The 15,267-nt window shown below is 50.4% G+C and overlaps 1 protein-coding gene across 1 annotated transcript; it reads left to right on the top strand.

Moving 5' to 3' along the window:
- The first annotated feature begins 4,940 nt into the window (after positions 1–4,940).
- Positions 4,941–10,149, top strand: LOC144674804 (trypsin-like). The gene is made up of 4 exons (XM_078536002.1): positions 4,941–5,134; positions 6,660–6,919; positions 9,098–9,234; positions 9,935–10,149. The coding sequence occupies exons 1-4, from the start codon at positions 4,941–4,943 to the stop codon at positions 10,082–10,084; spliced, it is 741 nt and encodes a 246-aa protein (XP_078392128.1). The 3' UTR covers positions 10,085–10,149.
- The last annotated feature ends 5,118 nt before the right edge of the window (positions 10,150–15,267 follow it).

Here is a 15,267-nt window from a genome sequence, read left to right on the forward strand (position 1 = left end):
ACTGCCAAACTCTGTAACCTTCTCCAGCCCCTACTACACTCCCTATCTCTGTAAACTCCTCGACACCCTGCAACACTCATTTTCTATGTTACCTCCTCTGGCCCCTACAACACTCCCTATCTCTGCAACCTACTCCAGCACCTACAAACCTCCCTATCACTTCAACCTCCTCCAGCCCCTACAACACTCCCCATCTCTGTGACCTCCCCCAGCCCCTACGACCTTCCCGATCTCTGTAGACTCCTAGAGGCCTTACAACAATCCCTATCTCTGTAACCTCTTCCAGCCCCGACAACCGTCCGCATCTCTGTAACCTCCTCCAGACCCTACACCCCTCCCTATCTCTGTAACCACCTCCAGACCCTACAACCCTCCATATCTCGATAACCCCCTACAGCCCCTACAACACTGCCTTTCACTGCAACCTACTCCAGCCCAAACAACCCACCGTATCTCTGTAACCTCCTCCATCACCTACAACACTCACTAACACCCAAATTCCACCCGCCCCTAGAACCAAACCTATCTCTAGAACCTCCTCCAGCCCCTACAACACTCCCCATCTGTAAACTCCTCTAGCCCCTACAACCCTCCCTATCTCTGTAACCTCCAGCCGCCACTAAAACACTCCATATCTCTGTAAACTCCTGCAGCCGCTACAACCCTCCCTATCTCTGTAACCTCATCCAGCACCTACAAACCTCCCTATCTCTTCAACCTCCTCCAGCCCCTACAACACTCCCCATCTCTGTAACCTCCTCGAAACCCCACAACCCTCCCTATCTCTGTAACCTACCCCAGCCCGTACAACCGTCCGTATCATTGTAACATCCTCCAACACATACAACCCACCTTATCTCTGTAACCTCTTTCCAGCACCTGCAACCCTCCCTATCTCTGTAACATGCTCGAGCCCCTACAACCATCCCCATCTCTGTAACCTCCTCCAGCAGCTCAAGCCTCCCCATCTCTGTGAACACCTCCAGCCACTACAAACCTCCCAATCTCTGTGACCTCCTCTAGTCCTTACAACCCTCCCTATCGCTGTAACCTCCTCCAGACCCTACATCCCTCCATATCTCAGTAACCTCCTCTAGCCCCAACAACCATCCCCATCTCTGTAACCTCCTCCAGCTACTACAATTCTCTCTATCTCTGAAACCTCCTCCAGCCCCTACAACCTTCCCTATCTCTGTAAACTCCTCCAGCTCCTACAACCCTCCTTATTTCTGTAACCTCCTGCAGCCCCTACAACACTCCCCATCTCTGTAACTACCTCCAAACCCCACAACTCATTCTATCTCTGTAACTTCCTCCAGCCCATACAACCCTCCGTATCTCTGTAACATCCTCCACTACCTCCAAATCTCCCTATCTCTGTAAACTCCTCCAGCCCCTACAAGCCTCCCCATCTCTGTAACCTCCTCCAGTAGTTACAACCCTCCCCATTTCTGTGAACACCTCTAGCCCTTACAAACCTCCCCATCTCTGTGAACTCCTCCAGCCCCAAAAACCCTGCTTATCACTGTAACCTCCTCCAGCACCTACAACACTCCCTATCTCTGTAACCTTCTCCAGCCCCTACAACACTGCCAAACTCTGTAACCTTCTCCAGCCCCTACATCACTCCCTATCTCTGTAAACTCCTCCAACCCCTACAACACTCCCTATCTCTTCAACTTTCTCCAGCACCTACAACCCTCCGCATGTCTGTGACCTCCTCCAGCCCCAAAAACGCTCCCCATCTCTGTAACCTCCTGCAGTCCCTACAACACTCCATATCTCTGTAACCTCTTCCAGCCCCTACAACACTCACTAACTTTGTAACCTCATCCAGCCCCTACAACCCTCCTCATCTCTGTGACCTCCAACAGTCCCTACAACCCACCCCGTTTCCCCAGTACTGGTGCCAGACCCCATGAATAGAAACCCAATTCTCCCAACACAAATCTTACAGCCACACAGTCATACAAACATACTGACATAAGTACAATCAGAGGACTCCAGCCTAAGGGCTGTGACCAACTCTGGGGACAACACAATCCAGGTGACCACACCTCTCCACCTCCTGCACCCTAGATGCATCGCAGAGTCCAAAGCCCGGACTCCAGCTCATTAGTCTCTGAGCTGGAGTTCCTCGAGCTGCGGACACTCACGGTAGATGTGTCACACAGGGACCCTCCACCCCTTGAGGGCTGCACCTTTTTGCCTCAACACATCCCCGCGAACCACCTCGGTGGTGGGGGGAGGTTTTAATTTGTCCAAGGCGCTATCGGAATGCAAGTTTTTATCGTAATTGGCGTGCAGGGTGGACGTGTCCAGTAATGGTGATTGATTGTCCAGTAATGGTGATTGATTGCCCAGTAATGGTGATTGATTGTCCAGTAATGGTGATTGATTGTCCAGTAATGGTGATTGATTCAGGGTTTGTGCCTGGACAACGTATCAATACAGACCTGAGGTCAACAGATGCAAGCGTCTCTCCGTCCAGAATTTGCTTCTCAAACGAGGTCTTGAAGCTGATTCATGATTAGCCACGTCCGATTGCTGGGACTGTCACTTTAAGCCACATATATAAAGAACAGGAGCTTCACTGGGATCATTACCAGCGCCGGGATAAGCTGTAAGATGCAGGCTTTCCTCTTCACCCTGCTCCTGGGAGCAGCAGGTATGATCACAGATATACTGAAATGTGTGTGTGGGGGTCCACAAGCGTGGCTGCTTGTCTGGCAATGTCTCCTCTCCCTGGCTACCCATCCCCATTCCTTTCCCTGGCAACAGGCTGAGACTGAACCTGTCAGCTTGTAACCTCGGGGTCACATTTGACCCCCAGATTTGCTCACTGTCAAACCATTCCTATTTCCCCCTCCGCAACATTGCCCAGCTTCACCCCGACCCCGTCTCCTCTCATCTCATCTACTGCTGAAACCCTCATCCAATCCAGCATTGACCCCAGATGCGGCTATTCCGACAAATCCCTGACTGTTCTCCCACGTTCCACCCTCCGGAAACTTGAGGTCATCCGAACCTCTGCTGCCCGTGTCTTAACTCGCACTGAGTCCCACTCACCTATCATCTCTGGTGCTCGCTGACCAGCATTGGCTCCTGGTGAGCAACATATTGATTTTAAAATTCCTCCAGCCCCTACAACCCTCCCTATCTCTGTAACCTCCTCCAGCGCGTACAACCCTCCCTATCTCTGTAACCTCCTCCAGCCCTCTCAACCCTCCCTATCTCTGTAACCTCCTCCAGCACCTACAACCCTCTCTATCTCTGTAACCTCCTCCAGCCCCTACAACCCTCCCTATCCTTGTAACCTCCTCCAGCGCCTACAACTCTCCCTATCCCTGTAACCTCCTCCAGGCCCTAAAAACCTCCCTATCTCACCTCCCTATCTCTGTAACCTCCTCCAGTCCCTACAACCCTCTGAGATCTCTGCTCTCCTCCAATTCCGGCCACTTGACCATCCCCCGATTCCCATTGCTCCACCATTGGCGGCCGTGCCATCAGCTGCCTGGGGCCCTAAACTCTGAAAATCCCTCCCTAAACCTCTCCACCTCTCTATGTCTCTCTTTCTCACTCTCTCCCTCCTCCTTTAAAACGCTCTTAAAATCCAATCATTATGACTAAACCTTTGGCTGCCTGTCCCTGATGTCTCTTTATGTGACTCAGCGAGATACTTTGTTTGATAATCAACCCTGTGAAGCTGTTTCATTATGTTAAAGGCACTATAGAAACGTAAATGTTGTTTTTGCTAAGTGTCTGAGTGTGTGCTTACGTGAGCGTGTGTATGTGTGTGAGTGTATGTATTTGTGTCTGTGTGTCTTTATGTGTACATGTACAGGTGTGGGTGTGTGTATTTGTGTGTGTGTATGAGATTGTGTGTATGTGTTTGTGAGAGAATGGATGTGTGTTTGTGTGTGCGTGTACATTTGTGAGTGTGTGTGTGTTTGTGTGCGTGTGTCTGAATGTAAGTATGTACGTGCGTGTGTGAGTGAGTCTCCACGTGTCTATGTGTATGAGTGTGTGTATTTGTGTGTGTGTATATGTGTGTGTGTCCGTGTATGTGCCTGCACGTGTGAGACTGGGTGTGTGTGTTTGTGTGTGAGTGTGATTGTGTCTTTATTTGTGTGTGACTGTGACTCTGTGTGTGTAAGTGTGTGTATTTGTATGTTTGTTACTGTGAGTAAATGTGTGTATTTGTGTGTGTGTGACAGTGTGTAAGTGTATGTATTGTGAGTGGGTGTGTCTCAGAGTGTGTATGTGTGTGTGACTGTGTGTGCGTGTGTGTGTGTTAATTTATGTGTGAGTGTGACTGTGTGTGTTTGTCTGTGTGTAAGTGTGTGTATTTGTACGTGTGTGTGACTGCGTGCATGTGTGTGTGTAGTTTGTGTTTGTGTCTTTGTGTGTATGTGTGTATTTATGTGTGTGTGTGACTGTGTGTGTGTGTGACTGTGTGTAAGTGTGAGTATTTGTGCGTATGTGATTGCGTGCCTGTGCGTAAGTGTGTGTGTGTGTGTGTGTGTCACTGTCTGTGTCTGGGTGTGTGTGCGTGACTGTGTGTGTGCGTGACTGTGTGTGTGCGTGACTGTGTGTGTGTGTGACTGTGTGTGTGTGTGTGACTGTGGGTGTGTGGGTGACTGTGGGTGTGTGTGTGACTGTGGGTGTGTGCGTATTTGTGTGCCTGTGCGTATTTGTGTGTCTGTGCGTATTTGTGTGTCTGTGCATATTTGTGTGACTGTGTGTATTTGTGTGACTGTGTACATGTGTGTGTGTGTAGATATGTGTAAGTATGTGTGTGATTTTGTAAGTGTGTGTATTTGTGTGTGTGTGATTGTGTGTAAGCGTGTGTGTGTGTGTGACTGCGTAAGTGTGTGTGTGTTTGTGTGTGATTGTGTGTAAGTGTGTGTGTGTGACTGTGGGTGCGTGGGTGCAACCAGATGATGAACCTCACTCTCTGTATTTTTCTTTACTCAGCTGCTGCTCCTGCGAATGTGAAGATCATTAACGGCCAGAATTGTTATCCTCACTCTATGCCCTGGCAGGTTTTTCTGACCTATAATGGGAATCGCTGGTGTGGGGGCTCCCTGATAAACCACCAGTGGATAGTGTCAGCTGCTCATTGTTACCAACCGTAAGTCCAGAGATGATCTCAGCAACAAGCAAACATAAAAACATACACAAACATACAAACATACACAAACATACAAATGTCCACAAACATACATACAAACATACACAAACATACATAAACATACAGACACTCACAAACATACATACAAACATACATAAACATACAAACACTCACAAACCTACATACATACACATACATACAGTCACAACCATACACAAGCATCCATACATGCAAACATACCCAAACATACAAATGTCCACAAATATACATACAAACATACTCAAACATGCATACAAGCATGCACAAACATACATACAAAAACACACGAATACACACAAACATACATACAAGCATACACAAACATACGAACACTCACAAACACACACAAACACACACAAACACACAAACATAGACAAACATACATACAAACATATACAATCATACACAGATCAACATTGAATGATACAGAGACAAAAACATGAACATACAGATGTCCAAGCATACAATCTTACAGCGCACACATATAAACAATGATGGAGTAATAAGGGTTCTCTTGCAGGCATTTCTCATACTTTCTGTATCACAATATGTGCACTCACCCTCCAAAAACGCTATATAGAAACTTCATCATCCCCCAAAAACCTCCAAAAAAAGGCAAAACTCCAGATGACTAATGCCCGGGTAGTGAGGGGGCAGTTTGACACTGGCCTCCTCTACATTCTTTTCTTATTCTTGTTGGCAAGAAGGACCCAAAATTAATGATTAAAACAGGGGTCAAAGTGAAAGGAAGGAGCAAGCCAAAGAGGAGCAGCAGATACAAAACACGGGCTTCAGCCTCAGCTGGAGGATTGTGTCCAGCTCTGGGCACCACACTTTAGGAAGGATGTGAAGGGAATAGAGAGAGAGCAGTAAGGATTCATGAGAATGGATCCAGGGATGAGGAACTTCAGTTAATGTGGAGAGAGTGGAGGAGCAGGGACTGTTCTCCTTGGGGAATATGTATGCTTGTATGTATGTTTGTGTATGTTTGTATGTTGGTGTATGTTTGTATGTATGTCTCTCCTTGGAGAAGAGAAGGTGGAGAGGAGATTTGATAGAGGGGTTCAAAATCACGAGGGGTCTGGACTGGGTAGAGAGGGAGAAACCGTTCCCATTGTGGGGAAGGATCGAGAACCAGAGGGGCACAGATTTAAGGGGATTAGTAAAAGAAGCAACGGAGACATGAAGAGAAACTTTTTCACTCTGCGAGTGGCTAGGATCTGGAATGCACTGCCCGAGAGTTTGAGGGAGGCAGGTTCAATCGAGGCTTTCGAAAGGGAATCAGGTTGTTATCCGAAGGGGAAACATTTGCAGGGTTACGGGGAAAGGACAGGGGGGATGGGTTTAGGTGAGTTGCTCTTTCAGAGAGCAGACAGGGACACGACGGGCTGAATGGCCTCCAGCTGCGCGATAACCATTCGGCGGCTTCCGGGAAACAGGAAGTGGGGAAATGACAGTGTTGAGCACTTCTCCTCTGATTGCCCAGGGCCAGCATCCTCGTGGCGCATCTGGGCGAACACAACCTCTCTCACCCCGAGGGGACGGAGCAGCGAATCCAAGTGGCCTCGGCCATCGTGCACCCCAGGTTCGACCACATGAACTTCAACAACGACATCATGCTGCTCAAACTCGCCTGGCCCGCCAAATTCGACCGGTACGTCAGGCCCATCCCTCTGCCCAGCCAGTGTGCCACAGCCGGGACTGGATGCATCACCTCTGGCTGGGGGAATCTCGTGATTAACGGAGGTAAGGAGGGCCGGGGTGGTGAGGGGTTGGTCGAGGGGAGAGCGGGAAGGCGAGTTGGGGTTAGGGGGCTGTTGGTTAGAACCTGAATGAATACTGCGCTGGTTTGAGGGGATGGTGGGCGGGAGGGCAGTGGGGGGTGTTGGAATGTGCGATCAAGCAATAATACTTCACTTTCCAGGCATAACTGAAATGTAGACATCACTGCTCCCTGGAGACCTGTCCCAGCTTTGGAGACAATTGCAGAGATTTACTAGAAATGTGCCGGCTCTTTGAAGGATCTATCTAATGAGTCCCCACTCTCCCCCCTGCTCTTTCCCACATAGCCCTATAATTTCCCTCCCTTCAAGTATTTCTCCAATTCCCCCTTTTGAAAGTTCCTATTGAATCTGCTTCCACCGCCCTTTCAGGCAGCGCCTTCCAGATCACAACAACTCGCTGTGTCAAAAAAAATAATTCTCCTCATCTCCCCCTCTGGTTCTTTTCCCGATTCTCTTCAATCTGGGTCCCTCTGGTTACCGACCCTCCTCCCGCTGGAAACAATTTCTCCTTATTGACTCTATCCAAACCCCTCATGGTTTTGAACATCTCGATTCAATCTCCCCCTTAACCTTCTCTGCTCTAAGGTGAACAATCCCAGCTTCTCCAGTCTCTCCACATTCGTCCCAAAACCTGTGCTCACAGCCCCACACCCAAACCCAATTAAGCATGATTTTAGCAATAACACCTTTGTTTTTGAATCCCTCCATGGCTTTTCCCTCCCTATCTTTGTAATCTCCTCCAGCCCCTACAACCATCCTGATCTCTGTAACCTCCTCCTGCCCTACAACCCTATCTCTGTAACCTCCTCAAGCCCCTACAACCATTGTGATCTCTGTAACCTCCTCGAGCCCCACAACCATATCTCTGTAACCTCCTCCTGCCCCTACAACCCCATCTCTATAACCTCCTCCAGCCCCTACAACCCTCCCTATCTCTGTAACCTCCTCCAGCCCCTACCACACTCCCTATCTCTGTAAACTCCTCCAGCCCCTACCTCCCTCCCTATCTCTGTAACCTCCTCCAGCCCCAACAACCCTCCCTATCTCTGTAACCTCCAGCAGCCACTACAACCCTCCCTATCTCTGTAACCTCCTCCAGCCCCTACAACCGTTGCTATCTCTGTAAACTCCTCTAGCCCGTACAACCGTTGCTATCTCTGTAACCTCCTCCAGCCCTTACCACCCTCCCTATCTCTGTAACCTCCTCCAGCCCCTACAACCACATCTCTGTAACCTCCTCAAGCCCCTACAAACATCGTGATCTCTGTAACCTCCTCGAGCCCTACTACCCTATCTCTGTAACCTCCTCCAGCCCCTACAACCCCATCTCTATAACCTCCTCCAACCCCTACATTCCTCCGAGATCACTGCGCTCCTCCAATTCCGGCCTCTTGAGCATCCCCCGATTCCCATCGCTCCACCATTGGCGGCCGTGCCTTCAGCTGCCTGGGGCCGTAAACTCTGGAATTCCCTCCCTAAACCTCTCTGACTTTCTCTCTTTCTCCTCCTTTTAATTACTCCTTAAAACGGACCCCTTCAACTGAGCTTTGGATCATCTGTCCCTAATATCTCCTTATGGAGCCCGATGCCAAATTTAGCTTGTTCATGCTCTTATGAAGCAGCTTGGGATGTTTTATAAAGTTAACAGTTCTATATAAATTCAAGTATGCTGTTGTTATTAAGGTGGTGTTAATAGCAGTCTACGCATGGGCACAATGAGTTATTCTGCTGCTGATTAAGTTGGCCTGTCCCTTTAACAGGGCAACCTCTCATTGACCTAAATGCTGAGTTCATTCAGAGTTCAATTGCCGATTGGCAAATGCCTGTCAATTTAATCCCTTCTACCTCAAGGGATGTTCCACTGCCAATTGCACATTGTCAGTTCTCTAGACGGCCACCAGTGTTTCATATTGAGCTCTCCTTCTCCTGGCCACGAGGTTCTTCGCCACCCTGACTACAGTAACCCAACATCTCTTTGTGTCTTGGCGAGCAGACCTGGATTCAATGCCCAGTGTATGCTTTAACCAGAGCTCTGTACACAACACTCAGTAAGCAAGACTATTGATTAAGTCGCTTGCACGTGGGAGGAGGAGAGTCACGTTTGGATCGGACTGTGCTGACTCATTTCTTTCCCCTTCAGTACAATATCCCGAAGTCCTACAGTGCCTGAATCAGCCCATTCTGCCTGATGCTGATTGCCGCAAAGCTTATCCACCCTACTTCACCGACAACATGTTCTGCTCAGGATACCTGGAGGGAGGACAGAGCACATGCCAGGTAAGAGTGGCCCGACAGGGTCAGACCGAATGCATCAAACCATGAGCGATAGGAAGTGTCTCAAGCTGAGAGACAGAGGTTACCTCTACCTGAGGGATCGGGAATGTCTGAGTTTGAGAGTGAGTAGAAGCAGGAGGAGGCTATTTGGCCCCTTTATCCCTCTGACAGTGCAGCGCTCCCTCAGTACTGACCCTCCGACAGTGCAGCGCTCCCTCAGTACTGACCCTCCGACAGTGCAGTGATCCCTCAGTACTGATCCACTGACAGTGTACAGCTCCCTCAGTACTGACCCACCGATAGTGTACAGCTCCCTCAGTACTGATCCTTCGACAGTGCTGCGCTCCCTCAGTACTGAACTTCCGACAGTGCAGCACTCCCTCAGTACTGACCCTCCGACAGTGCAGCGCTCCCATAGCACTGACCCTCTGACAGTGCAGCACTCCCTCAGCACTGAATCTCCGACAGTGTAGCGCTCCCTCAGCACTGACCCTCCGACAGTGCAGCACTCCCTCAGTACTGAGCCTTGTCCTTTGGGTCTCTGGACTGGTACTCAGACCCGCAACCTCCTGATTGTGCGGACAGAGTACCACCCAGCGAGCTCGGGTCCCACACCGGGATCCCGGGGGAGCTACGGATGACCATCCGATTATCACTTTGTCTATCTCACTCCGAATTACACTCCATGTCTTTTTTGCTGCAGGGAGACTCAGGGGGACCTGTGGTCTGTAATGGGGAGCTACAAGGCATTACTTCCTGGGGATACGACTGTGCTATGGAGGATCATCCCAGCGTCTTTGTGAAAGTTTGTAACTACAACAACTGGATCCAAAGGGTCATGGCTGAAAACTGAGCGGAGAATCCTAACCCTGAAACTACCTGCAATGAGGGAAAGGAAAATGTTGCAAGTTCCCAATAAAGATTGATTGTCAAGTTGTGTTGCATTTGGATTCTTTTTTTGCTACATCTCTTTTGGAACGTGCAGAATCCCACATCCATCCCCTCGCTGCCTCCAGACTGTAACTATTCCAACATTCCTCTCGGCAATCTGCTTTCCTCACAGGGATGTCAGAAATAGGAGCAGGAGGAGGCCATTCAGCCCCGCGAGCCTCCTTCCCCCATTCTATACGATCATGGCTGATACTCTACCTCGACTCCGCTTTCCCTCCTTATCGCTTAGCGCCCAAAAATCTATCCATCTCCGTCTTGAATGGATTCAGCGATGGAGCTTCCACAGCTCTCTGGGGGAGAGAATTCCAAAGATTTCTCCTTCCGTAAACTTAAACACATCCAAAAATCTGCTGTCCCCATGTCTTAACTCACACACAGTCTCATGTACCCAGCAGCCCCTGTTGCTCGATGATCTACATTGGCTCCTGGTCGGGCAACACATCGAATTTATAATCCCCATCCTGCTTTTCAAATCCTTCCATGGCTTCCTCACCTCCTCCCTATCCCTGAAACCTCCTCCAGCCCCAACAACACTCCCTATCTCTGTAACCTCCTCCAGCCCCTACAACACTCCCTATCTCTGAAACGTTCTCCTGCCCCTACAGCCCTCCCTAACTCGGTAATAACCGCCAACCCATACAACCCTCGTGACATCTGTAACCTCCTCCAGCCCCTACAAAACTGCTTATCTCATTAACCTCCTCCAGCCACTACAATCCTCCCAATCTCTGTAACATCCTCCAGACCCCTACAAACAACCCTATTTATATAACCTCCCCCAGACTCCAAATACCCTCCCTATCTCTGTAACCTCCTCCAGCAGCGACAGCTTTCCCTATCACTCTAACCTCCTCCAGCACCTACAAACCTCCTTATCTCTCCAACCTCCTCCAGCGCCTAGAATCCTCCCCATCTCTGTAACCTCCTCCAGCCAACACAACCCTCACAATGTCTGTAACCACCTCCAGCACCTCCAACCATCCTCATCTCTGTGACCTCCTCCCGCCCCTACCACACTCCCTGTCTCTGTAACCTACTCCAGCCCCTACAACCCCCCTGGCCGTGTAACCTCCTCCAGCCCCTACAACCCTCCCTATCTCTGTAATCTCCTCCAGCCCCTACAATACTCCCCAATTCCCCAGTACTGGTGCCAGACCCCATGAATAGAAACCCAATTCTCCCACACAAACCGTACAGCCACACAGTCATACAAACATACTGACATAAGTACAATCAGAGGACTCCAGCCTAAGGGCTGTGACCGCCTCTGGGGACAACACAATCCAGGTGACCACACCTCTCCACCTCCTGCACCCTAGATGCATCGCAGAGTCCAAAGCCCGGACTCCAGCTCATTAGTCTCTGAGCTGGAGTTCCTCGAGCTGCGGACACTCACGGTAGATGTGTCACACAGGGACCCTCCATCCCTTGTGGGCTGCACCTTTTTGCCTCATCACATCCCCGCCAAGCACCTCGGTGGGGGGGGGGAGGTTTCACTTTGTCCAAGGCGCTATCAGAATGCAAGTTGTTGTCGTAACTGGAGTGTGCGATGGACGTGTCCAGTAATGGTGATTGATTGTCCAGTAATGGAGATTGATTGTCCAGTAATGGTGATTGATTCAGGGTTTGTGCCTGGACAACGTATCAATACAGACCTGAGGTCAACAGCTACAAGCGTCTTTCCAGAATTCGCTTCTCAAATGAGGTTTTGAAGCTGATTAATGATTAGCCACGTCCGATTGCTGGGACTGTCACTTTAAGCGACATATATAATGGACAGGGGCTTCACTGGGATCATTCCCTGTGCTGGGATAAGCTGTAAGATGCAGGCTTTCCTCTTCACCCTGCTCCTGGGAGCGGCAGGTATGATCACAGTTATACTGAAATGTGTGTGTGGGGGTCCACAAGCGTGGCTGCTTGTCTGGCAATGTCTCCTCTCCCTGGCTACCCATCCCCATTCCTTTCCCAGGCAACAGTCTGAGACTGAACCTGTCAGCTTGTAACCTCGGGGTCACATTTGACCCCCAGATTTGCTCACTGTCAAACCATTCCTATTTCCACCTCCGCAACATTGCCCAGCTTCACCCCGACCCCGTCTCCTCTCATCTCATCTACTGCTGAAACCCTCATCCAATCCAGCATTGCCCCCAGATGCGACTATTCCGACAAATCCCTGACTGTTCTCCCACGTTCCACCCTCCGTAAACTTGAGGTCATCCGAACCTCTGCTGCCCGCGTCTTAACTCGCACTGAGTCCCACTCACCTATCATCTCTGGTGCTCGCTGACCAGCATTGGCTCCTGGTTAGCAACATATTGATTTTAAAATTCCTCCAGCCCCTACAACCCTCCCTATCTCTGTAACCTCCTCCAGCCCCTACAACCCTCCCTATCTCTGTAACCACCTCCAGCCCCTACAACCCTCCCTATCTCTGTAACCACCTCCAGCCCCTACAACCCTCCCTATCTCTGTAACCTCCTCCAGCCCCTACAACACTCCCTATCTCTGTAACCTCCTCCAGCACCGACAACACTCCCTATCTCTGTAACCTCCTCCAGCCCCTACAACACTCCCTATCGCAGTAACCACCTCCAGCCCCTAAACACCTCCCTATCTCTGTAACCTCCTTCAGCCCCTACAACTCTCCCTATCTCTGTAACCTCCTCCAGCCCCTACAACCCTCCCTATCGCTGTAACCACCTCCAGCCCCTACACACCTCCCTATCTCTGTAACCTCCTCCGGTCCCTACACCCCTCTCTATCTCTGTAACCTCCTCCAGCCCTATGACACTCCCTATCTCTGTAAACTCCGCCAGCCCCTACAACACTCCCCATCTCTGTATCCTCCTCCAGCATTTACAATTCTCCTTATCTTTGTAACCACCTCCAGACCCTACAACCCTCCATATCTCTATAACCCCCTAAAGCCCCTACAACACTGCCTTTCACTGCAACCTACTCCAGCCCAAACAACCCACCGTATCTCTGTAACCTCCTCCATCACCTACAACACTCACTAAAACCCAAATTCCTCCCGCCCCTAAAACCCAACCTATTTCTATAACCTCCTCCAACCACTACAACACTCTCCATCTGTAACCTCCTCTAGCCCCTACAAAACTCCCTATCTCTGTAACCTCCACCCGACACTAAAACACTCCATATCTCTGTAAACTCCTGCAGCCGCTACAACCCTCCCTATCACTGTAACCTCATCCAGCACCTGCAACCCTCCCTATCTCTGTAACATCCTCCAGCCCCTACAACCATCCCCATCTCTGTAACCTCCTCCAGCAGCTCAAGCCTCCCCATCTCTGTGAACACCTCCAGCCCCTACAACCCTCCCCATCTCTGTGACCTCCTCTAGGCCCTACAAACATCCCTATTGCTGTAGTCCCCTCCAGCCCCTACAACCTGCCTTATATCTGTAACCTCCTCCAGCCCCTTCAATCCTCCATATCTCTGTAACCTCCTCTAGCCCCAACATCCCTCCCCATCTCTGTAACCTCCTCCAGCCACTACAATTCTCCCTATCTCTGTAACATCCTCCAGACCCCACAACCCTCCCTATCTCTTTAACCTCCTCCAGCACCTACAACACTCCCTATCTCTGTAACCTACTCCAGCCCCTACAACTCAACCTATCTCTATAACCTCCTCCAGCACCTACAACACTCCCTATCTCTGTAACCTCCTCTAGCCCCTACAACCCTCCCCATCTCTGTGAACTCCCCCAGCCCGTACAACCCTCCCTATCGCTGTAACCTCCTCCAGTCTCTACAACACTCCCTATCTCTGTAACCTTCTCCAGCCCCTGCAACACTGCCAAACTCTGTAACCTTCTCCAGCCCCTACGACACTCCCTATCTCAGTAAACTCCTCCAGCCCCTACAACACTCACTATCTCTGTAACCTCCTCTGGCACCTACAACACTCCCTATCTCTGCAACCTCCTCCAGACCCTACAACCCTCCCCATTTCTGTGAACACCTCCAGCCCCTAAAACTCTCCCCACATCTGTGACCTCCTCCAACCCCTACAACAATCCCTATCTCTGTAACCTCTTCCAGCCCCGACAACCGTCCGCATCTCTGTAACCTCCTCCAGCCCTACGAACCTCCCTATCTCTGTAACCTCATCCAGACACTACACCCCTCCCTATCTCTGTAACCTCCTCCAGCCCTACGAACCTCCCTATCTCTGTAAACTCCTCCATCCCCTACAACCCTCCCCATCTCTGTGAACTCCCCCAGCCCGTACAACCCTCCCTATCGCTGTAACCTCCTCCAGTCTCTACAACACTCCCTATCTCTGTAACCTTCTCCAGCCCCTGCAACACTGCCAAACTCTGTAACCTTCTCCAGCCCCTACGACACTCCCTATCTCAGTAAACTCCTCCAGCCCCTACAACACTCACTATCTCTGTAACCTCCTCTGGCACCTACAACACTCCCTATCTCTGCAACCTCCTCCAGCCCCTACAACCCTCCCCATTTCTGTGAACACCTCCAGCCCCTAAAACTCTCCCCACATCTGTGACCTCCTCCAACCCCTACAACAATCCCTATCTCTGTAACCTCTTCCAGCCCCGACAACCGTCCGCATCTCTGTAACCTCCTCCAGCCCTACGAACCTCCCTATCTCTGTAACCTCATCCAGACACTACACCCCTCCCTATCTCTGTAACCTCCTCCAGCCCTACGAACCTCCCTATCTCTGTAAACTCCTCCATCCCCTACAACACTCCCCATCTCTGTAACCTCTTCCAGCATTTACAATTCTCCTTATCTTTTGTAACCGCCTCCAGACCCTACAACCCTCCATATCTCGATAACCCCCTACAGCCCCGACAACACTGCCTTTCTCTGCAACCTACTCCAGCCCAAACAACCCACCGTATCTCTGTAACCTCCTCCATCACCTTCAACAATCACTAACACCCAAATTCCTCCCGCCCCTACAACCCAACCTATCTCTATAACCTCCTCCAGCCCCTACAGCACTCTCCATCTGTAAACTCCTCCAGCAACTACAAAACTCCCTATCTCTGTAACCTCCACCCGCCACTAAAACACTCCATATCTC

The sequence above is a fragment of the Cetorhinus maximus genome, unplaced genomic scaffold, assembly GCF_964194155.1.
Source record: "Cetorhinus maximus unplaced genomic scaffold, sCetMax3.hap1.1 HAP1_SCAFFOLD_818, whole genome shotgun sequence".
In the NCBI taxonomy this organism is placed as follows: domain Eukaryota; kingdom Metazoa; phylum Chordata; class Chondrichthyes; order Lamniformes; family Cetorhinidae; genus Cetorhinus; species Cetorhinus maximus.

What these genes read in the sequence shown, in the direction of transcription:
- LOC144674804 (XM_078536002.1), top strand. Translation starts at nt 4,941, where the DNA reads ATGATGAACCTCACTCTCTGTATTTTTCTTTACTCAGCTGCTGCTCCT. An exon ending in GAATCTCGTGATTAACGGAG is followed by an intron (nt 6,920 to 9,097) that starts GTAAGGAGGGCC and finishes TTTCCCCTTCAG; the next exon opens with TACAATATCCCGAAGTCCTA. An exon ending in GAGGACAGAGCACATGCCAG is followed by an intron (nt 9,235 to 9,934) that starts GTAAGAGTGGCC and finishes TTTTTGCTGCAG; the next exon opens with GGAGACTCAGGGGGACCTGT.